This window comes from Cololabis saira, chromosome 15, assembly GCF_033807715.1.
Source record: "Cololabis saira isolate AMF1-May2022 chromosome 15, fColSai1.1, whole genome shotgun sequence".
Classification (NCBI taxonomy): Eukaryota; Metazoa; Chordata; class Actinopteri; order Beloniformes; family Belonidae; genus Cololabis; species Cololabis saira.
Genome location: NC_084601.1, coordinates 9,185,637 through 9,209,840, shown reverse-complemented (window position 1 = coordinate 9,209,840; position 24,204 = coordinate 9,185,637). Strand labels below are relative to the sequence as shown.

The window sequence follows — 24,204 nt, the reverse complement described above, 5'->3', positions numbered from 1 at the left end:
AGGTGAAAATTGTCAAATAAGTTATTTTTCTGGTGATGACTCTAAATGTAGAAATAGCAGTAAAACCACATTCATTGATGAAATGACATAAGGGATGGAAAGGAGGGATGGCAGTTTTACAGGGGGATGATTTGGACCGTTTTTATTTCAGGGGGGATGATTTGGACCGTTTTTATTTCAGGGATGATTTGGACCGTTTTTATTTCAGGGGGGGATGATTTGGACCGTTTTTATTTCAGGGGGGATGATTTGGACCGTTTTAATTTCAGGGGGGGTGCCATCACATCACCCCTCATCCCCCCTCAACTCGAATACTGCTCACACGGAACTCAGAACTTCTTCATAAATAACTCCCAGAGAGAAAAAAAACACCAGCAAGCTAACAAACAAACCAATAAAGCTCTCAGAGTTAACAAAACGAACCAGCAATCAACAACTCGCAGCTGTTTTAACCTCTCCTCCTGAGAGGAGGAGAGGTTATACGCCGTGGGTTACGCGAACTACTGCGTACCCTACGGCGAAAGCTCTGCGTCGATTTAACGCGGAACCATAAATCCGCTCTCACAGCGCAACTGACTGTGAGCCCGGCTCGTACTCGTCGCCGCGCGCAGCTCCTCGCCGACTCCGCGCTCATATATATTTAATAAATGTATAAAGCCCATATATTAATAAAGCCTCACTTGGCCGAGCCCTAACGCTGAGACCATGGTAGATTTAAGTTACACGCGGACACGCCGCACTGTTGACTTTTCCCTGCCGGCTCTGCTCACTGAACAGTCCCCACACAAACAGTGTCCAGCGGCGCTACGTTCCGCCGCGCCGCGTTCCCAACGCTTTTTTCTGTTGTCGGGATGTCTCGCGGACGCGGTGTTGGTGAATTCTTTAAAAAACAACAGCTAAACGGGTTAAAATGCGTTGTAACGCGCGTTACTTAGATTGTAACGAGTAAAATATTACCGAAAATGTATTAGTGATGCGTTATATTACTGCGTTACAGCAAATAGTAATACATTACTGTAATTGCGTTACTTTTGTAACGCGTTACCCCCAACACTGGTCACGACAGGAGCAGAATCTGAACGGCTCGTAGAAGTCACATCACACTGGATGGATCATCCAGGTGACTGTACAGACACTGCAGAATTTGGTTTCTTTCCTCCTTCTCTGAGTTGGCAGGCTGAGGGGAGACCACTATATATATGTTAAAGAGAGAAAAAACCTGTTTTTCATAATAGGTCCCCTTTAAGTAATATTCACGTGATTAAATAGCCATTGATGAACAGTGAAAGCGTTCTTGGGACTGGAGGCCTCGTACACAGGCTTTAAGAGGGATTAGAGAGAGTGTGTTGTGTTTTGTAGAAAGCCGAGGGAGATTCCAAACAACCCATCCAAAACTAATTCCTCCAGTAAGCCTTTTTTTAGATATTAACAGCAGAACAGACGCTATCTGCATGCGTTAACAATGTGTTACACCAGACAGTTGTGCTTAAACCTCGTCTTGGAAAAATCCAATTTACCACCTCCTAAACACAGGTTGTTTCGCAGCACAGTTTGCGACTGCCAGTGACTCAACTGTCTCTCTGCACTTCAACAACCGAGCCACAGAAGCGGGTATTGTTTTCATAAATTAGACATCTCCTTAAAATGGTAATGAAGCCCTTTTAGCTTTCTCTGAATGACAGTAATGAAAGACAGGTGAGAAGTAATGAAGCGCTGAGGGGATCATATTCTTTTGCTAAGGGACTTAAAAGACATGCATGAAGGATTAATTTTTAGCGCAAACCTTTGTTTGTAGAGATAGAAGCCAAAGCCAGTGAAGATCAGAGCGAAAAAAGGCACCAGAATAGCAATAGCCACAGAGCTGCTGTTTGTACCGAGCTGAGGGGGTGGCGAGTTCTGACTCTCCGACATGTTCAGACCTGTGACAGATAAACACAATGTTACTGTTACAAATAGTCGAATCAAAATGATGAAATAAATCATAAGTGATTCTTAAGAAAACAGGTTAAGCTGTAAATGCTACTCTAAAAAGTCTATTGGGCCAGTTGCACCGTCATTAGTGCAAACTCGAAGGAATCCTAGTAATAGCTAGCACGGGGGTCGGCAACCCACGGCTCTTTAGGGCCGCCGTAGTCAAAAATGTTTGACCTTTTTTTTCCTTTTCTTCTTTTTTTCTTTTTTCTCTTCTTTTTTTTCTTTTTTCTCTTTCTTTTTTTCCTTTTTCCTTTATTTTTTAATATCGACATTTCGACTTTTTTCTCGACATTTCGACTTTTTTCTCTCACACATTTTGGGTTGCCGACCCCTGGGCTAGCAGTACCTTATTTAGCTGAAGTTTAGAGCGTAACCTCGTCTTAACGTGCTGTGTGACATTACAGTCATGTGTCTTTTCTCAAACGCTGCTTCACATGAAACTAAACAGTACTTGTGTTTTCTTTTAACCTTCAGCTGAAGTTTAACCTGTTTTCAGCTGCAGAATCCTCAACAAAAACGTTTTTGTTTGTTTAACACCTAATAGAGTTTTAACAAGTGTCTGAGTGATTCTTCTGACACTGAAAGACTTATTCCTCACCCTACAAACCCATTTATTGTATTTTTCTGTTGCTCTTTCACTCCTTGCTCACTGTTGCTCTTTCACTAAGAAGCTTATGCTTCTTAGTGAAAGTGCTGTCTCTAAACTAAGGAGCAACCAAAAAATACACACATGCTTACGCTTGAACATTCAAACAAAAGTGCTAATGTCCTGACTGCTTTCAATTGCTGTGGGAAAACTTGGGCGTGAGTAGCGATATTTTCTGGCTTATTAATGAGTCTGCGCTCAGGGACACTGCTGTAAAATGCTGCCGGGATGCACCATCTTTGGCCGTGGCATCTTTTCGTCTTAAAACAATAGCCATCTATCATCTAACAGTCATCAGTCATCATTATGACCCAAGCTGTAGTAGGCTACCTTGCAAGGGTTAAGCTGCACTGGGTATAATGCACCAGCTCAGATTAAATTAGATCATGCACTAGTCTAACATCTGGATCAGAAATCAGTCTCAAATATGAAGATGAAAGAATATGAATATATCAGTCTGAAAATAAATATGTGGATCAGTGAAATTAAACTGATTCACGAGCCAATCCCTGGACTTGAGATTCATTGGCGACACATGACACATACATAGATTTTATTTCATTGCACGCTCATTATCGGCAGCTACATTTATTGAATTTACTATATTGATTCTATTTCATTTAGTATCTGAATGCTTGACTTTATTTTTTGTAATACATAAATAAATAACAGTTTGTTATATTTGTAGGATTTTTTACATTTCGTCTTTGGAAACTGGTTTGTGGTTTGCAAAAAATGTTCAAGTCGAGCCTAATGCCTTTAATGTCTTCCACGTGAGATACATAGGGTTTCTTTATTCAACGGTAGCATGGGATTGGTATTGGGTATCAACTGATCCACAAACCCCAGCCATCAGTGTTGGTACGAGACTGAAAGAAAACAGATCAGGGCATTCCTACTTTACACCACTGAGTACATGTTACATCTAGCCTATTAAGAATGCATTTCTACTCATTACTCAAGTTTTTTTTTTGTTAAATTGCAATAACAAGCAACAGTTGTTCCTCCATACTGTCAGGATGCCCTCTAATATCTTGTCAGTCTGTCACTTGAAGTAACTCTTAAATGTCAGTGCATGTCAATAATCAGATGGTTGTGATGCAATCATCATGCCAGCTTCCTTTCAAACACGTTAATGACGAATAAACACTCGGTACGGTAACATGCTCATCTAAATCCAGCTATTGGCAACAATCTAGCTAAAGATTTGACTGGAGTTTCCGAGAAATCAGAGTATAGATGCACAAGAAGAGCGTTGAATTATTGAGGGAGGCCCGTTCGACTCCGCGACACTAGGTGGCGCTACACGCTCTTTCGTGTTGGTCTTCTTCCGGTTTGTTGGAAGAATTAGTAAACAAACGCGGCAGATTTGAAGCAGACGTAGAAGGAGGACAACAACACGTGAAGATGTGGACGCCAACGATGCAGCAGCTGAAACGTACAGTTTCATACATATGAAGCCTGATCATGTTGCAGGCAAGATGTAGCAGTCTTCCTCTTCTTCTGCTACTGTGTTGTTGTCGTGTCGTGACTGTTGTTGTTCCCGCTTCTGCAGTCTCATCACGTCGGGAAGGAGGAGTCCCAGGGCAATCAGTAGCTTGGCTAACTGTGGTTTGCGTGTAGCTACAAGCTGAAATTGCTTGATTTAGAACCACATTATCTGGCTCTAATAGCTTGATTGAAAGAGCCCCAGTCCGGTTCATCTACAGCCCGACTAAGGGGTACACACGGCTTTTAAAACTTCGATACCAGTCGGACTATGGGAATAACTCGATTTTCTCTAAGTGCAAGTAAACGTGCTGCGTGACTGAATACCACTTTATGTGGATGTGAAATCAGAAAGCATGTGAACAGCAGATATGATGGACTTCCAGGCGTTAATGTTGTAGCATTTGATCTGACCAGTTAAATCAGTTCAATCTGCTCCTGTTGAGACACTGCAGTCACGTTCAATGTGGAGCTTAGCTGCATGTTATACTCCAAATGAAGTGGTTTAGGTAGTAGTGCGTTAAATCCCAGCTACGTTAGCCACATGCTAACCAACAGTCCAAACGGCCCGTTTGTTTGAACTGTGATATCTCTGGCACACTGCAAAAACTCAAAATCTTACCAGGAATATTTGTCTTATTTCTAGTTAAAATGTCTCATTTTTAGTCAAAAAATCTCATTACACTTAAAACAAGAGTCATCACCAGAAAAATAACTTGTTTTTTGACAATTTTCACCTGTTTCAAGTAAATTTTCACTTGAAATAAGTAGAAAAATCTGCCAGTGGGACAAGATTTATCTTTTCATTACAAGCAAAAAAATCTTGTCCCACTGGCAGATATTTCTACTTATTTTAAGTGAAAATCTACTTGAAACAGGTGAAAATTGTTGTTTTTTCCAGTGATGAGTCTTGTTTTAAGTGTAATGAGATTTTTTTGACTAAAAATGAGATATTTTAACTAGAAATAAGACAAATATTCTTGTTAAGATTTTGAGTTTTTGCAGTGCAGGAATGCTAGTAAACAGCAAATGTAGTAGATGCGGGAGAATCATGTTTGCTGAGCCTTTTCAGTTAGAGACGATAGATGTTAATCCAATCTCAAAGTAATTCAAGCGGTTCACGTTCAGTCGTTTGAAGTCTGATGACAACTTCTGTAGTAGTGAAGTCACTAAAAGCTCTTTCATCACAATTGATTAACTCCATACAAGCATTTTTTGCTTATTTTTGTAATCATTAATTTCAATTAAAGTTAGTTATAGTTCGATTAGTGCTGCTAAACTTCAGAAAAAAATCACCTAGTCTTTGCAATCCAAACTGTCCGTAGTCTTTTCCCTGAATGAACCCCTGGAATACGTAGCTAGAACCATCGGGCTCCGCCGATACCTGGAGGAGAGAGAAAGATTCATTTAGAAAGGGGTTGATGATAAAAGAAGAAGACGGCAAAGAAGTGATGTGCACAAATTCAAGAAGCATTCCACGATTCACTAGAACAAATCTGTTGTGGCTCTGAGGGTTATTTTAAGACGGATGCTGAAGGTATTTGGGGGTATTATTCTGCTGATTTGCATAATCAGATCAGTACTTCTGAATTCTGGTGCAGATCTTCTATTTCCTTTGTTAAAGTTGCAACATGGGGCTTTTAACATGATTGCTGGTGATATCAAGCATTTGTCTTATGGCTATTTTGACACAAAAAGGTGAGTTTTATAAACTCGGTTGCATTTTTTTACTTAGTTTACTTACAAATCCATCCATAGTCCATGAGTCATCGATGATCTTGGCTGGAGAGATGGACGAATCTTTCAGTTGGCTTCCCTGGTTCACGTAGTTCACCTGGTACATGAGCAGCAAGAGTCTGGCCTCAGACGCCTTGTACACTCCTGAAAGAGGACCAAATAGGCGTCTCGTTTAGAAAAGAGGAAGAACATATTGGTGTATGATTCTGTACCACCAGTACTCGAGTTGTGGGGGGATGAGGGGGATGGCATCCCCCTTGAAATAAAAACGGTCAAAATCATCCCCCCTGTAAAACTGCCATCCCCCCTTTCCATCCCTTATGTCATTTCATCAATGAAAGTGGTTTTACTGCTATTTCAACAATTAGAGTCATCACCAGAAAAATAACTTATTTGACAATTTTCACCTGTTTCAAGTACATTTTCACTTGAAATAAGTAGGAAAATCTGCCAGTGGGACAAGATTTATCTTCTTATAACAAGCAAAACATTTTTGTTCCACTGGCAGATTTTTCTACTTATTTCAAGTGAAAATCTACTTGAAACAGGTGAAAATTGTTGCTTTTTCCAGTGATGAGTCTTGTTTTAAGTGTAATGAGATTTTTTTTACTAAAATGAGACATCTTAACTAGAAATAAGACAAATATTCTCGTTAAGATTTTGAGTTTTTGCAGTGATCCATTTTACTTATCCTGTGAAGGACAGAGTCATATTGATAAGTTCAGAAAACTGTTTTTTATTGTTGTGTTTTGATGTATTTGATGTAAACCCAGTGGATATTTAAAGCTTACAGAAGGCTGCATTTAACTGCTGCTATGTCATTCCTGCAGTATTTCTGCAGGTGTTTTGGTCAGTGCTATTATTTGAAATATATTATATTATTTGTAATCAGGACCAATTATCTCTCTCCATATGATAAAATTCACCACCCCCCCTGATTTTTTTTACAACTTGAGTACTGTGTACCACGTGTCCCATCTTTGCTTTGAACAACAGGGTCCAAGTAGAAACTGCTGAGACAGGTGCTTCATAAGAGCTTAAAAGGGAGAAAACAACCTGAACGCAGCTGTAAAATAAATTGACATTGATGTGAAAAGAAAAAAAAAACTATTTAGGTAAAAAGGAGCTGGAATTTTGACAGCACATTTGCACACAAACGTGTAAATGTAATTTCCTAAAATATCACAAATCAGCACTGTGATGCATTTTGTGAGGGAGACAACTTTAGAAGTGTTTCTTCTCTTGAGCAGAGCGGGCTGCGCTCACATGCCTCCAGTCTTTATGCTAAGTTAGGCCGCAAGTGTCTCGGCAAATTATGACTCAAGCTTTGCGTTTAATTCCCAGACGCACCGCTTATGTAATTCCCACACAGAGAAAAACAGCATCCGTATAATTCTCCAAATGTTAAACTTCTGCTTTAAAAGTACCGCTTGGGTGAGAAAAAGCTAGACATCTTAACAAAGGAAACATGCCAGATTTAAGCAACTAGCCACTGGCCTTTCTGTGCCTCTGCAAGAGCAGCTTTAGCTGTTATTGATCTAAAGCTGCTCTTTTAAGCCAGTGTGATAGAAGACGGGCTTTGTGATAGGTTTTTTTGTGCTCTGGTATTTCAGAAAACCAATTCTAGCTTCAGCCAGATTTGTATTTTAAAAAGGTCTTCTGATACTTCTGAAGGACCTTAGGAGGTATACTGTATATGTGTGTGTGTGTGTGTGTGTGTGTACACGTGCACACGCACATGTTCATAAAAGCCTTTATAGCTGGAGCTCAATATCCCACTTAAAGTTTCAGTGTGCATTTACTGTGTTGCCGATGGATCAATACAGCATGGTGTAGTCCGTGCCGTTAACTTGACATATCATCATGCTACATCCTGCCAGTCTTTGCTGCAGCATATAAATTCTCTTTAACACATGGTCTTGCATTATTTAATGCGGAACTGTGACGTGCCTGACAGGAGGAGCTCCATGTTGCCGTTGCTGAGCGTCACGTTAACCCTCCCGGTTGTAGAGTTGAAGCTGGTGATGCTCAGTGTCATCGGCTGCTTCCTGCCGCGGTAGTTGTAAGATCCTTTCCAGATGTAGTTTGGAGCAAAGACATCATCTGGAACTATGGAGAGAGAAAAAAAGGGATCACGTCAAAACAAAACATGAATCTTATATAATACATCGGTGTAACAATATTTTTCACGATACAAAAACGTCACGATACGTGTCGTGGAGGTGAAAAACTGTATCGCGATATTAGGTTATTAATATTAATAGCCTATATTGTGTTGAGTAGTAACACGCAGTGTATTTGTGCCGACTGCGCCTCGACCCGCGGACGAAAATCTTCCTCCGCTCAGAAGAAACTAGTACCGTTTTGGTCCCGATCACGGGACTCTTGCAGGGTTTTGAGCTCTGAACTTTTACTTATGTAATGCTGGTGTAGAGTTAAGCCTTACCTTATTAAATTAAACCTTTTTCGTGTCGTGAGTAGGATAAACACAGGGACAACTTCTGCTGAGTTCCAGTGTACTTTAATGTCCCTCAACAGTGTAGGATTTTAGAACATCAACACAGCACCTAGTGCCGTACTGTGGCGTATCACTCCGCCCAATCTAAAACAGACTAATCACTACGGATAAACTGACTAGTGTCATTATAGTCCCTGATTTACATCAGAATATACAGAATATATTTATAAAATAATGAACCCTGAATTACCAAAATAAATCTCCTCTTACACTTATAAGGTGAGCATGAATCAATCTTTTTTATTATGTAAAATTGTATGTATTTATTTACTTTATTCCGTGTGAACGTGTTTGAATGTGTATGAATGTGTATGAATGTTGGTGGTGGTCAGCTGTGGCTACAAACGTAGCTACCACCACCAGTGAGAATGTGGATGAATGAATAATGATTTCTGTAAAGCGCTCTGGGTGCCTAGAAGGGCGCTATATAAATCCAAGTCATTATTATTATTATTACTTAATTTTAGTTGTTACATTTCAGTAAAATCATACATGAGAGAAACTATTCAGTTTGTGGCAAAATATTTTTACTTGTATGAAACTGAAGATGCATAATGCAAACCTGACATTTACTTTTAGTTCAGTTTGTGGAAAATGGTTGTCCTGGCTTTTTCTTTAAAACTTAAACAGTTATAAAGCATTACAAACTGTAACAATAGGGCAAACGCACAGCATTGTTTTGTATTTTGTGTCTTTCAAATAAAAGACAATTTTTTCCAGTCATATGTTCCTCATTCAAGGTTGTTAAAAAAATACTGCTATAATATTGTATCGTATCGTGACCTCAATATCGTGTATCGTAGCGTATCGTGAGATTAATGTATCGTTACACCCCTCCTGACAGTTGGTTGATGATCAGGGCATCGCTTGGGCTGTATCAGTTTAGAGAACTCGACTGTTCTGTGTGGGGTACACCTCCAGTTAAACGTAAACATTCACCAATAGAGCAGCTTTTGATTGGAATCCACAGGTTTTATCCAGTCGGCTCTGACTATCAGCCAATACTGAGACCTATGGTAGTAGGTATTGAAGTGTTGAAGAAGACGCCTCCCTTCCCAATATCATCACTGGGAAGCATGCTGTACAAAATAGTACTGAACCCCATTTGTAGGATCAGTAAAATAAAATGAACTCGCAGAGGATTAAGCCTTCAAAACCTCTGGAACAACAAACTTAATCAAACTCTCACAACAGCAACATCCTGCTGCGGATGCTTGATGGTTAAAAGCTAAGAAGGCCCTTAAGGAAACTAGAAATCAGTGTTGATCCTTCACAATCAGTCTTGAAGCTGGTCCGGTTGTTTCCCTCTTGGTTATGAAGAGCTGTTCATTTCTTCACCTCGACTGATAACGTGGCGTTCGAGTGCGGCCCTGGCTCTTTATTCCCCAGACTCATTGTTGGATGATTGCCTCGGCGGTCATGACGGATTCCCCTCCGAGAGCCGTCTGTGAACTTCTCTCAGGTCTATCACATCACGCAATGCTTTCCCTCTCATATGTTGCCTCAGTATTGCTCGGCCTCGGTTCTGGATGGATCTGTCCTTGGGCTGTTGCTCCCCTGCAGCTGGGAGTGCATTTTGGATCGCATCAGACCATTTATTTTCTTGGCCTCAGCCTCCCTGGAGTTTCTCTCCAGCCTCGCTGGGAGAGCTGAGAGCATTTGTTGCCGGGTAATCTTCATAAATACTAGGATCCAAACTTCCTCCCAGCACTTAACTTTAATACAGTGTACATGTAAATGATCAACTGTAACTTTATTTCTTCTACATAAACTTTGCCACAGAAGTCATCACAGTAAAATAATTCAGCTTTGTGTCCAGTAGAGACCTGAGGGGGACCTGCAAAGTACCTTGAAAACTGACAAGAAAACAAGAGGAACTGCAGTGTGGAGCAGAACCGAGCAGGGTGAAAAGGAGCAGAGCAGAATTTATCGAACCATAGACTAAACGGGACTGAATCAGATAGATAAGGAAGGTCATGAATAAAAAGGACAGGACTGGCCTGGCATAGAAGCGTCTGCAACAGAACTGACCGTTCAGCTTTGGGCTGGGGGTTCCTGGCACCGGTTTCACAGGCTTCTTCTTCTCTCCCGCTGCACGCACACGGACATAAGAAAGATCTGTTAAGACTCGCACACAGAAGGACTTTGACTTGTTTTGGTTTGCAGCGTGTTAACAGATTTTAAGCTGATACCCAAAGTGAATCGAGGGAGAGCATCACATTAAAATGCAGAGGCTGCGCTGAGTAACACACGTGCATAATGAGCAAGTGTTGAAAGGGTCAAGCAAAATGAGGCACTTTAAGAGTTCACGACCAATAATTTTTGTTGCCTATTAGATCCATTTAAAAGTGGCTTTAAGAGATTTGGGGCTCTGACCATTCACTATCCCGTCATCAAGATTCGGTCATTATTTCCAACTAGTAATAACAATAAAAGCCCTCCAATTAGTTTAACACAGCTCCATCACATGTAAACCCTAGTGCTTACTGCGTACCGCCAAACAACCAGTCCACAGGGCGTCCCTGGTGTCAGTAAATCTTCCCCCGACTCCCAACAAGACACATTTAAGCGCCGAGTGGACCGGTGACACCACGAGGGGACGGGCCGGTGGAGAAATGCATTGAAAGCAGAGGAGAGTGAGTGACGCACCTCGACACACGGGCATCTTTCCAGTCCAGGTCCCATCGTTCTTACAGACCCGGTGCTCAGAGCCGCCTGCCAGGAAGTAGCCGTGCTGACAGCTGTACACCAAGGTGAAGCCGAACCCGGACAGGTCCATCCCCACCACGTCCACGTGGAGCGGGCTCTCCGGCTGCTTGCAGGCATGGGCTGGGAGTTGGGGGGGGGGGGGGGGTATTTCACTTGAGTAAGAGTCTGACAGATAGTTAGGGCCAATCCCAATACACCCCCTACTTTCTACCACTAGCCCTAAAAATGAAGCCACAGGCGTAGGGCCCTTGTAATCTTCCCTAGGGATTGGGACACCACTTGCTACGTCACTGCGTGGTTTACGTTCGGGTACGTAAGCGACTGCGTAGTTACGTTTGCACATACGTCACACCATATCAGGAAGCCCAGAGATAAAAGCTGTTTTAATTTCCGCTGTAGCGCTGTTAATATACCACTTTATTAAGTTTTAATATTTTTTCAGGCGTAAAAGTAACCGTTAAGATCCCCAACCTGGGCTCCGTTTATGCAAATAACGCCTGTTAAGAAATTTGCTCCGATGTTTTTGGAGATGAGAAGAGTCGCCGGCGATTTATGGTTCCGCGTTAAATCGACGCAGAGCCTACGGGCATAGGTTACGCGGCGCCGCGCGCCGTACGGTGCGCGGCGCCGCGTAACCTACGCCGTAGGCTCTGCGTTGGTGTAACACGGAACCATAAATCAGCCTTTATTCTGGCGAGATCTGAAGATACAACGCAACAACGGGCCAGCGAGTGATTATGTACATTCACTGAGTGAATATTATGAAAGTAAAATATATATTTCTCGCTAGAAATGTAATCAAAATGCATTTTTATGCAGAAACTAACTCAAAATATTGATTTTATTCACTAAAAATGAGAAAATGTCCGCCATGTTTTTTTGTTTGATTCAGTCTGCAAATGATGACGTAAAGCATTCTGGGAAATTTTTCTGGCCCTCGGTCAGCTAGTCAGCATCTGAAATTCCTTGCTGTGAAGGGCTAGATTCATACACACTAGCCCTCGATATGTCCACTAGCCCTAGATGCAAAGAGGAATTGGGACACCACTACCCTCACGGGAACGCGCAAAATTTAGGGGTAGGGCTAAAAAGTAGGGGTAGTGGGAGATTGGGACTGGCCCTTAGAAAGAGTTGAAAGAGAAGAAAGAGGAATATCTCTCACGTATACACTCGGGCTGCGTGCCGCTCCACGTCAGATCGGGCTGGCAGGTTCGAGAAGACGACCCCTGGATCAGGTGACCTGGCTGGCAGTGGAATGAGACGACGCTCGCCACCTGGGCACGGAGACGACAGCAGAGCACACACAGAGAGCTGAGGGCCGTTCTGTTTGCCCCCGGTGTGGGAGGACTACAAACACTCTCAAAGGAATTCATTCAGTCTCTGGGGGGTGGGGGGTTGGGGGGGGCGGTAATTGTAAAAGATGGATTAGTGTTGTGCAGGCAAATACTCCACAAGCAAAACGCTTACTTCTAATTGCTTTCCAGCACGAATGGAGGGCCTTGAACCGGTCAAACATATTAGTCAGAAATATGTGGACATGAGTAGTTTGCAACGACTGCAAACGATGCACAACGATCCTCTAGTTTTTGCCCCCGTCATGGAAGTACTTCACCCACAACATCCTTGGATTTGAGACTCTTTTGTTCCTATCGCTGAGAAAAGACCTTTACGGCTGTAGTCGTACGTTCAGAGTCATTTGCCCGCATTATTTCTTCGTCTTCTGATCTAAAACCCTTTTGCTCTTGTGGTAACCGAGACTCTTGGTGAGTCACACATTTTTAATCTTGACCCGTCGCCATCGAATCCCGCTGAGACGTCACTCTCAAGGCAGCTCGCAAGCATCCATCCTGGAGGAGGATCTTTTTTTTGTCTGAAACGAGCGCAGACTAATGTTTTGTTCCAATCAACAAAGAGGTAACAGATACTGTAATTATGACATTTACTCTGAAAGATGCATAAACCATGACACGTAGCAGCACAATGAGTCCTCGCACCAGGAAATCTTTGAAGTAAAATGGGAATGAAACGTGAGACGATGGGATTTTGCAGGTTTACGCATTTTCCTTATTTGTAGTTGGGGTCTCACTCGTTGTTTTCATGGTTACGGTTCACAAGAAATTATTTTCTTAAAAGTATTATTATTTTAATCCTCATCAAGGGAATAAAGGGAGAGCATCACATTAAAATGCAGAGGCTGCACTGAGTAACACACGTGCATAATGAGCAAGTGTTGAAAGGGTCAAGCAAAATAAAGCACTTTAAGAGTTCACGACCAATAATTTTTGTTGTATATTAGATCCATTTAAAAGTGGCTTTAAGAGATCTGGACCATTCACTATCCCCTCATCAAGATTCAGTCATTATTTCCAACTAGTAATAACAATAAAAGCTGCAAGCAGCGTTGATCGGGCCCTCGCACTCATGGCCACCGCCCTCCCTCCAGTTCCCCCCAAAAAGAAGATATTCAAAATACAATAAATGTAAAAAAAAAAAAAAAAAAAATTGAATCAGTATCCATGTTAATCTATCCAGCATACTCTCTTGCAATCCCACCAATGATTATAAAATAAATTAATAGAATACATTTTAATTTCATATGGAAAAATAAACATCACTATTAGGGATGCACCGATCCAATATTTGGTATCTGTATCGCGACGATATTGAAAAAAAACTCTAGATCGGGTATCGGTAACAATGGGCCGATCCATAGGAGCAGATCTATTCAAATCTAATTCTGTGTGCTCTGTGAGTGTCGTCACGCGCTAGTCACGTAACGTCAGCACGCCGTGCAGAATTCTACACTTTTCAAAATGGAGCGAGCTAAAGGATCTGCGATATGGAATTTTTTCACATTACCTCAGCCAGCACAATAAAAGCCCTCCAGTTACAGTTTAACACAGCTCCATCACATGTAAACCCTTGTGCTTACTGCGTACAGGTGAGAACACAAGGGGAAGGGCCAGTCGAGAAATGTATTTAATGTTTTGCTCCAATCAACAAAGAGGTAACAGATACTAAAATTATGACATTTACTCTGGAAGATACATAAACCATGACATGTAGCAGTGTATTCAGTAGACACTGTATTCAGTAAGATGCATCCTGACGCCGTTGCCTGACTGATAAGAACTTTGAGAGTTAAGTTTGGCTCCTTCTTTGGTCTGCGTTTCCCCCTCTCTCCCTCTCTGGCTCTCCTCCCAGTCAAGACAGAACAAAGACGCTACCACAGCATCTCTCTATTACTTATTAAGTCAGTTTCCTGGCCAAGGAGGCAGATACCGTTGGTCTGTCGGGACGGATGCTTTACCTTGAAGCCGTAGGTCCGGTTTAAGGAGCCGTACCGTGGCGTTCCCGGGTTCTCACAGCTGGTTTTGGTCGGTTCTGAAATGCACAGCACCAGAGAGGAAGTAATTAAACATAAAACCTAGGAGAGAGACACATTAGTAGCAGCATCATACGTCCCCTCTCAAGTCTCCGTTCCCCTGCTCTGTTGTCATGGTAACAGAGGGTTATGTGCACCCTCAGGACAGCAGGGGGCAGTAGTACTTTATCAGAAAACGAAGCGGGGCTGCTGTGAGAGTTGTGTGTGGCAGGTCATCAGCATGTAGAGCACATCCTTACGCAGAGCTCAATTCAATACAGCTTCCGAAATGACAGATTCACTCCCCACTTCTGTTTCTCTCTCCTGCTTCAACTTTCTTTCTGCCCCCTCTCTCCTCCTGTTGTCTCCCTCTCTCCCGCTTTTTGTAACGCTTCTTTTTCCCCCATCTCTTTCCCATCTTTCCATGTCACCATCTCTCCGCCGGCCCTCCCTCCCTCCCCCTCTGCTCGTCTGTCTTATTTAAAGAGCTGGCTGCTTTAGCTCAAAACTCATTCCGTTTCAGTCGCATCGTAATACGCATCACACACCAACATACAGCTGCAATCACACACTAATAAATCACACCGCCACACATGCGCGCAGCACTGCACCCCGAGCTCATTTTCTATTACCGAGGAAGAAAAGCTGAAGCGAGGGCCGAGGCTCGCTCCCTGCGACGCACTTCCTTGTGCAAAGTTATGAAACAGGACTAAAAGATGACCCTTTACCGGCTGCTAATTTGCACCAGAGCTGCTGCTTTTGCAGCTGTTATAGGTTTTTGCATCAATGACGCAACACTTCACAAGCAGCCTTCTATTTTTAGAGAGTCTGTTTCACGCAGACCATTCAACTGGGGGGGGCTGCTGTACGAGTACCGGCTGTAGGGGAGGAAAAGTCAGGTTTCCCTTTACAACGGCCGTTCATCAGCATATTGGAGCGCCTACTCTGAAAGTGATGCTCTCAACATCACACCTGGCGTTGCACTGACCCGGCAGGAGCGTGTGTGGTGTGTGCTAAATAGCCCTCCCCAATTTACTCTTATTTCACGGAGAGCAGCTTGTCTGAAGAGAGATGTGGTTGCCTGCTCCTGGAAGCTTTTAACTAAGAACACTAACCTAAAGTCATGATGTGTTACTAAGGGACCTGAAAGTGCTGTTTCCACTTCTGAAATGTATATAATAGCATATACTGCATTATACTGTACAGTCATAGTTTTACTGACTGATATATTCCTTCAAAAGGAAAATCACCACAGCAGCTTCCAGAATATTTCATTACGTATAGCAATGTACAAAACGGCAGTAAAACACTGCCATGAAATAAAGGAGGAGGGTTCATGACCGCTGCTTTCACAGGACTGATTGTTGCGTATTTATGACGATTAGTCGACTGTTTGAACAAGAGGGCACTGACTCCTTTTGCATCTGTCATCAGTTTGGACTTCCGTTGATGGATGGCGGTGTTTTTAAAACAGTCCTTTTGATGCAACATTTTCCTCATTTTTGCCTCCTGTGCAAACATTATTTCCATTTTTCTGCAAACACATATCCTATTTAAGTTTAAAAATGCTTTGATTAACATCATTTCACACTCCTCTCCATCAAATGGACTTTAAAACTCCAGAATGTTCCTTCAAGTGTTCAGCTAGACTTTAAAATTAAACATAATTATATTTTGCAGTTTCCTTTCATGCTACTTTTGCTACGTCATCAAATGCCAGTCGACCCGTGCACGAGCATGCAGAACTCCTCACCTCATTGTCATTTTTTACAATTATTTATGAAAATGTACGCTACTGTAATATTAAAGATACTTATTCCCAAAAGAACTGTGTGAAATGGTTCACTAGAAAGAGGCACAGCTAAAAATATAGATACAGACGGCCATCTTTCTTCAAAAGCTTTTCAAATAATAGAACAGCAAGTAACAAGAGTGTCTCACGTGAGATTAAAGTGACTATTATTATTTCAGAGTCTTTTAAACCTAAACCTCTGAAGAAAGACAGCTGCTCCCTGATGGGCCCTGGGTGATCAACTAGTAGCATCAACTCAGTTCTTTTTTTAAGCTTACAGAGACTAACCGCGGCGTACAGGCTGCAGATTCTGAGCGTCACCTGTGACAACAGTCGTCATAAACGCTCAGAGCTGCAGTGACACCGTTCTGCAGGGATGCCACAGTACGTGACTGCGCTGCAGCATCGCGCCAGTAATCAACGCTTTGATAAGTTATGTAACACAAGACATCTTTTGACCAGAATGACACCTCCAGAAATCTCGCTCAGAAGTTTTGGAAGCGAGACTGGATCAACCTACACTGACTTTTAATGCCAGCGCAGACTTTGAAGTGAGAGGAGCCCCCCTCCTGGGGGGAGCGTGGCTCAGCTCCCGCTCATGTGGGGATAAATGACTGATGATGATTGAGTCTGGAAATGTTAAAAAGCAATTAGTTCAATCTCAAATCAATTTCTAGTAGAGGACAAAAGCCCTAATACTGTGTTCTTAACAAGCTGCAAGCTCGTTCAGACACACCAGCTCTGACATGCTCAGAAAAACGCACTTTGAAGGTTAGGGCTTCAGTTGGTGTAATAAAATATTTGTATCTGCAATATCAAGACGCTGTTAGAAGCAACATACAGTACGCCCCATCTGAAACGCTTTGAAGGTGCAGATTCCCTACAAAAGTCATTTTCATCTCATGTGAACATTTTGGATTTAGCCCCTCAGCTCAAGAGCGCTAATTCATGCTAATTTTCGCATCTTAACGCTGATTGGTTCATTGGAAGAGTCAAAGGGACGCGTCATATCCTGATTGTTACGAGAGCATGAACTTGCTGAAATTACCGATACAGCGTGGTTGTGTTCCACTCCAGGAACCATCACTTTGGCACAGTCTGGTTGCCGTGCCAACGAGTATGAGCGGTGGAGAACAAGCGAAAGTCACTTCCGACTGGTAGATGAAGCTCCGTCCCTCTCTGAAGCCGCCGACCGGTGTGCCCGGGTCGCCGCAGAACTTGGCTGCAAAACATGGAGACAAATACAAACGCTCAGTTTTTTGGGGGGATGCTGCACCCAAGGGCCGGTGTAGATTCTGCCTTCTTGAGCAGAGTAACCCTGCATTCACACTGAAAGCGTCACTGCCATTCCTTTTCTATGAAAACGCGTGTCGAGAGGCAGCGGGAGCAGCGTGGCAATTTGAAGTTGAAAAATCTCAACTTTATGCTCATGAGCAGCGGCGACGCCGAGGCAGCGTCCAATCACAGACCGGGATTCCCGAAGCGAGGAGCCTCAATGCAGATTGTACTTTCATGTACACACAAACGTACACGGATTCACATGCATACAGGAGCAGAGCTGTGCACTAACACACTTATTTTATCAGGAATTAATATATTTCATCCAGCAAACTGACATTTTTGCTGATTTGACTTCCGTTTTTACCTGAACTGATCATGTGGAACACGTATCTGATGGTTGAGGAGCTGGATGGTCCCAACGATTTTATTTGCTACATCGATCCAACGCAAAATAATTAAAAACCGTCCTTATTAATCACAAAACACAGTTTAAACATCATGACCAAATCCAGTGTGTCAGTGTTCACCGCAGACAGACTGCAGCTTCACCGGGACCAACAGCTCTGATGGTTGCTGTTGATCCGCGGACCAAACTTGTTAAGAAGCATCAAACTCACTCTTATCTATGCGGAAATAACGCTAAAATATAAAGAAGGCTTCCCAAAGTGTGATCTATGGTGAAATAAGGAACTGAAGATGTGCACGCTATATGTGTAGGCTGTTCCCACTGTTCCCTCCAGTTCTGCAGCGCAGCTTCAAGCCCCGCCCACTGCAGGCGTCGACAGTACATGCAGCTTTCAGTGTGAACGCACCAAGCAGCGCGATGCTGGCATCGGGAGATTTTTGATGCTTTCAGTGTGAATGCAGGGTAAGTTGAATATATGCTTCATGTGCTTGTGTGTGCGTATGCTCACGTAGGCACTGGGGGAGCATGCCGCTCCAGGTGCCGTTGGCCACGCAGGTCAGGACGGCGGGGAACGAGAGCTCGTACCCGGGCGAGCAGCTGTAGCTCAGACCGCTCCCCCATTCAAAGTCGCTGCCCTGCACCACCCCGTTGCTGACGGTGGGGGGGGTCGCGCAGGTCACCGCTGCGGGGGGAGGAGGGTTAGTGGGAGTTAGTGAAAGTAAAACATGCCTTCTGTTATCAGCAGCTGCAGGCTGATGTTTCCTCACCTCGAATCACTGTTTTGGACACGTACAGACGAGTCTTGTAAAACCAGTACTTAATCCAAACAGGCCTTTAAGGGATATTTAAGCTTTCATAACGTGAGGTTATGCTCAGCAATGTTTGAGGAGTTTACATACAATGTTATTTGGATGATAAAATGGAGGAAATCACTCTGATGCACAAGTGGCATTGAAAAGTCCAGATGACAGCGTCACACTGCAAAAACTCAACAAGAATATTTGTCTTATTTCTAGTTAAAATGTCTCATTTTTTTTTTTTTAAGGTTTTTTTGGGCTCTAGTGCCCCTTTATTGAAGATGCAGACTGGAAAGGGGTAGAGAGAGAGAATGGGGATGACATGGAGCAAAGGTGCGCAGGCCGGGATTCGAACCTGCGACCGCTGCAGGAGGACTGTAGCCTCAGTATATGAGCCGCTGCTTAACCCACTGCGCCACCGAGCGGCCCCACAATGTCTCATTTTTAGTAAAAAAAAATCTCATTACACTTAAAACAAGACTCGTCACTGGAAAAAACAAAAATCTTCACATTTTAACGAGAAATAGGACAAATATTCCTGGTAAGATTTTGAGTTTTTGCAGTGTGACAGCGTCATCATTCTACGTCCCATTCCAGGTCCATACGGGCCACTGTCCTACATGCTTTACTGTAGGTGTCCCTGCTCCAGCGCACCGGCTTCAGTGTAACGGATCACCATCAGCTGGTCCTCAAGGTCTGCACGAGTCCATCGTGACCCGTTCATAGGTTTCAGGTGAGTTAGAGGAGGGAGTACAGGACAGAGGCTCCTCGTGGACCTGGACTGGGGAGCACTGCTTTACAAGGCCACGTTTGTTCTCAACAGCAGTTATCGCTGCTAAATAAAAGGTTTTGATAGTCACCTGTGCATATAGGCATGTTTCCACTCCATGTCCCATTTTGGGTGCACGTCCTCACTGGCGATCCATCTTCTTCCATCCTGTACCCTGGTTGGCACTGAAAGGAAACATTCTGAGCGATGGTGAAGTCTTCCCCATAGCGAAGACCATTAGCCGGCATGCCGGGATCCCCGCAGTTTATCACTGTGGAGAGGAACAAGTGGGGTTTAAGTGGACTCAATGGCATGAAGACATCCGCCTCAAAGGTCACGCTATGGTACGAGATAATTAGATTTTTAATTTATGTATTAGCTCTTTTTCTGCATCCCCCAACAAGTAACTCCAATGACATGAAAGTAGAGGAGGACAAAGGTAGAGGGACAGCTAAGGTAGCCGAAGTAAAAAAATGACAGATAGATTGATGTTGAAAAACAATCGATTCGGCTCCCGGAGAGAATTCAGATGATTTGATCCGAGGTCTTTCCTCTGCCCCGATTACAACTTGAGAACAGGCTGAAAAGGAGTTTTTTGCTGGATAAACTAGATGAATTCCCTTTTCTTTTCTTTTTTCTTCAGTGTAACAGATGAGGAGAAAAAGCTCAGCTGACTTTATGTCGGAGAGAAGTGGGCAAATTCCCGCCTCTACCGGATACATCCAGTCTTCAGGTGCTTGTCGTCAAGATGAGTGTTTTCAAGAACCTTAGCGTACCTTCACCTGCTGAGAAAGTAATGACACCGAAATTTCGGGGGGATTTGCCCTTCCATTAGCTGCTGAAACCTCCGCAAGAAGAAATAAAGTCCAAAAATGTGTTTTCTTTCCTTAGAGCCACATGCTGGAGCCAAGCCTCAGCTCCGACAGTATTTTAAGCCCAAATAGATTTATGCTTTCCCCAAAGGAAGTTGTACCAAATCCACAAAACAGCCTTGCAACAAGAGTTGTTGTCCTGGCAACGGAGACTGAGAGAGAGCAGATATTATGGTCCCCTCTTCCCCCGCTGGGACTGGGTTTTGAACAACTCCTTTAGACATTACAGTGAAAAAAACCTGCTGCATCGTGACTCGAGTAAACTGCAGTGGGTCTCCTCTGGTACAGAGATGTACTTTATTTTTCTAGATTTAAATAATCCGACTCTGGGGCTTCTGGGACAAAGTAAACCCCGATACAGAAAACGGTGTTGGAGGAAACTGAATTTTGTGTCAAACATTTTTGGACTCCCAATGATGAATGATGAATAAAATCCAATGATCACCATACTTGATTACGTCCCATTTCATGGTTTTATCTCTAATTCTTCACTTATGAATTTCTCAGATGATCTTGTTTTGAGATCACACGATTTTTTCTGTTTTATGTCAAAATATAACTTTTGAATTTACCATCATTCTTAGACTTTGTATGAATGTCTCCTTTCACTGAATAATTCACATCAATTACCCCCCCTTTGATAACTGCATGCATTATTTTGAATGAATATAAAAATTGCAGACGTGTTTTGTGTTTTAGCTGTTGTCCCCTATGGTTCAGAGTTTAAGACACTTTTAGGAAGCTTTCCAAGACTGACTTGTTTTATCCTCTCCTTGGTCAGACTGGCATCTGTCGCTTCTTTCTTGCATAAAACATAAATGTTGATATATGTGATACAAAACACAAAACAACCACTGCCTTTTTTTAACCCTCTAAATCTTTTTTTTTCCATGGGAGCGTATCCCGGCTCTGTTCAGGTATGAATCAGGAGTGAACGCTGGACACGTCAGCAGTCCAGATGCTTGCACGCACCATTTAGTCAAACATAAAACAGGCACATTAAGAAAAAAAGCATGGCTAAACATTTTTTCTCACTTGCGTCGACGATCTCTTTGTTGACGTATTTCAGAATTATGCTTAAAAAAAAAAAGATCAAAATTGGAAAATGTATTTTCCGACTTCCAGTTCCAATTTAAGACGCGATAAGACCCAGGAGATACTTGCCCCTTCAATCTGCGAGTGGGCTGACGAGCTGGATGGTAAAAATGCATCTTGTGCTGCTTTACAGGCTTTTACTTCAAATGAATGAAATGGGAAAAAAAAAAAGAAAAAGGTTGAAGATGCTCCGGGACTGTAAAGCAGCATTAGGATTCCCTGACAATACTTTCAGGGCACTGTCCTTCATAATCTAATAGGCAGTTTAACCACTTTTAAACCTGTCTGAGATACTGTCACGCATGTTAATAGAGCGAGCGAGATCTACTTAAGAGCGAGCCGTTTCCTCAGTCAGGCATTCCCCAACTGTCTCTCCAGGAACCGCTATTTAAAGGGTTCAATTTTTCAGCACTTCTATCTCTCTGACCCTTTATCTCCTCCCACTGGAGTTTTCTTTGCTTATTACTCTGCAAAGTCCACTGAAGAACGGCACCTAGACTCAGGGAAATATTAAAGTGTTTCTTTTCAAGTGTTGTCCCCCTCAGAAAGAGGTTTACCTTTCAGGTTTTTTGCAGAGATGTGGGTTCCTGTGAGTAGCTAGTGCCGCATGTCAGACGGTAAATCCCATGGTGCACCGCGAACATGCAGCACTGATTAACATTTCCTCAACTCGGGCTTTAAACAGAATCTTATAGTTTGTGCTGATTCGCTGTTTGGAAGTTTCCAACAGAGTTCAAAAAGGAAAACTGTGATCAAGGTTATTTATGTCACACGATGAAGCAAAAAGATGTGAACGTCATTTTATCGCTCTGAGCTGGAAAATGCTGGAGAATCACTTAAAACTAAGCATTAAAAAAATGCCACAAACAGATGGGAAGGAAGACTTTACTAATCCACATAAGGAGTTTAACAATGTCACTGCAAAGCCGGGCTTATGTACTCCTCAGACACCTCGGGGGTTCAGGCTCAAGATAAAGCACAACAGATCATCTGAGGTGGTTAACCCTCCTCTGAACCCCCAGACACCAGCCCTGTCAACACAGGCCCTCCAGAAATAAGACTAATGCTCCTAATGTTTTTGCCAATGGGGTAAGAAACAATTCACTTGACTAGAATTCTTAGAACTAACAAAACGGTCTGAAATAATCTTCTTTTACTTTTACTTAGGCCCATCGCTCCCAGTGGAGCATAGGCCACCGACGACTCTTCTCCATTTAGCAACGTTTTGGGCTGTCCTTTCTGCCTCCCCCCAGCTGATTCCATGGCTCTTGAGTTCTGCCTCAGTGTCCCGTCTCCAGCTGTTTTTGGGCCGTCCTCTCCTTCTCTTCCCCTGGGGGTTCCAAGTCAGGGCCTGGCGTGTAATAGTAGCTGCCGGTTTCCTCAGGGTGTGTCCGATCCATCCCCACTTTCGCATCAGTATTTGTTTCTCTACTGGCTCCTGTCTTCCTCTCTGCCACAGTTCCTCGTTTCTGATCTTGTCTGGCCACCTGATTCTGAAGATGCGCCTCAAACAGCAGTTGATGAAGGTTTGTATCTTCTGCAACGTCATTTTTGTCCTTCTCCACGTCTCTGAACCGTAGAGAAATAATCTTCTAGTTATCTTAAAACAAGGCTTTTTTTTACTTCTGAATGAGTTTCTGCTGTGAATCTAATGGGATGTGGTGGCGTCTGTGGACTGAAAGCCCAATCCACATTTCACAAGGGTCCTGGTACGAGACGTCCGCGACTCCCTCAGATGTTCTCTTTTCACCGGTCAGAGCTCTATGTGAGGCGTGCGGGAGCTGATGGTGTTTTTACATCTGCATTATGAACAGTGTTGGGACTAACGCGTTATTTAGTAATGCGTTACAGTAATGCCGTTAGTTTTGCGGTAACTAATACTCTAACGCATTACTTTTTAAATTCAGTAACGCAATTACCGTTACCAAACGGTGCGTTACTCCGTTATTTCTGAAGCTTTTTTTCCCCACACGCAGAGACCGGAGTGTGTGTGCATTTAAAAACGTGACGTCATGGCGAGCCAAGAGAAGGTGAGTTTCGCAACGTGGAGATATTGTCATTAAAGTAATCCCTGGTTTTTCGCAGGGGTTACGTTCCAAAAAGAACCCGCGATAAGTGAAATTCTTTTTACAATTATTATAGAAGGCTTCAAATTGCAGAGATCAGCACCGCCTCACACGTATTCCACTGCTCTTCTGAGCCACTACATCCCGACTCTGTAGCGTCTTTTTCTCCTAAAGCCGCGGTGCAGGTGTGTTTTTTCCAGAGAAGAACATTGTTATTGGTCGTTGTTGTCGCTCTTTTTTCTTCTGGGCAAAAAGATTCTTATAAACCGACATGCCACCATTGATTATATCTGAGACTGTAATGAATCATTCATCAAAGGGTCCAGTTCTTCAGCTGCTGCTGAAGCTCATTGGCCGTTCTCAGCTTGTTGCTAAGCAACCAACGTTATTGACACAGGAAGTGAAGAAGCGGGGAGACTGTCTTTAGCCAATCAGAATGCAGAACACGATGCACAATGCAAATCCATACAGTACCTGCTGAAATGAAGGCTAGAGGGGCATTAATGGGAGCATTTAAAATAATATTTTTATTTAAAGTAACTAAAAAGTTACTTTTCATAGTAACGCATTACTTTTTGGTCTAAGTAACTGAGTTACTAACTGAGTTACTTTTTAATGAAGTAACTAATAACAGTTACTATTTTCCAGTAACTAGCACAACACTGATTATGAATGAGTGTGTTAGCCGAG

General features: G+C 42.9%; 1 protein-coding gene across 1 annotated transcript in view; it reads right to left on the bottom strand.

Annotated features, from left to right (window-relative positions):
• csmd3b (CUB and Sushi multiple domains 3b) overlaps positions 1-24,204 on the bottom strand; it is a 470,660-nt gene that overhangs the window by 5,571 nt on the left and 440,885 nt on the right. The window contains exons 61-71 of the mRNA XM_061742392.1: positions 19,573-19,752; positions 18,424-18,597; positions 17,277-17,450; positions 14,383-14,456; positions 12,235-12,346; positions 11,013-11,192; positions 10,395-10,454; positions 7,796-7,954; positions 5,853-5,989; positions 5,405-5,492; positions 1,784-1,919 (exon numbers count right to left, since the gene is read on the bottom strand). Coding sequence (XP_061598376.1) covers positions 1,784-1,919; positions 5,405-5,492; positions 5,853-5,989; positions 7,796-7,954; positions 10,395-10,454; positions 11,013-11,192; positions 12,235-12,346; positions 14,383-14,456; positions 17,277-17,450; positions 18,424-18,597; positions 19,573-19,752 — 1,474 coding nt within the window. The remainder of the gene's footprint in view (positions 1-1,783; positions 1,920-5,404; positions 5,493-5,852; positions 5,990-7,795; positions 7,955-10,394; positions 10,455-11,012; positions 11,193-12,234; positions 12,347-14,382; positions 14,457-17,276; positions 17,451-18,423; positions 18,598-19,572; positions 19,753-24,204) is intronic.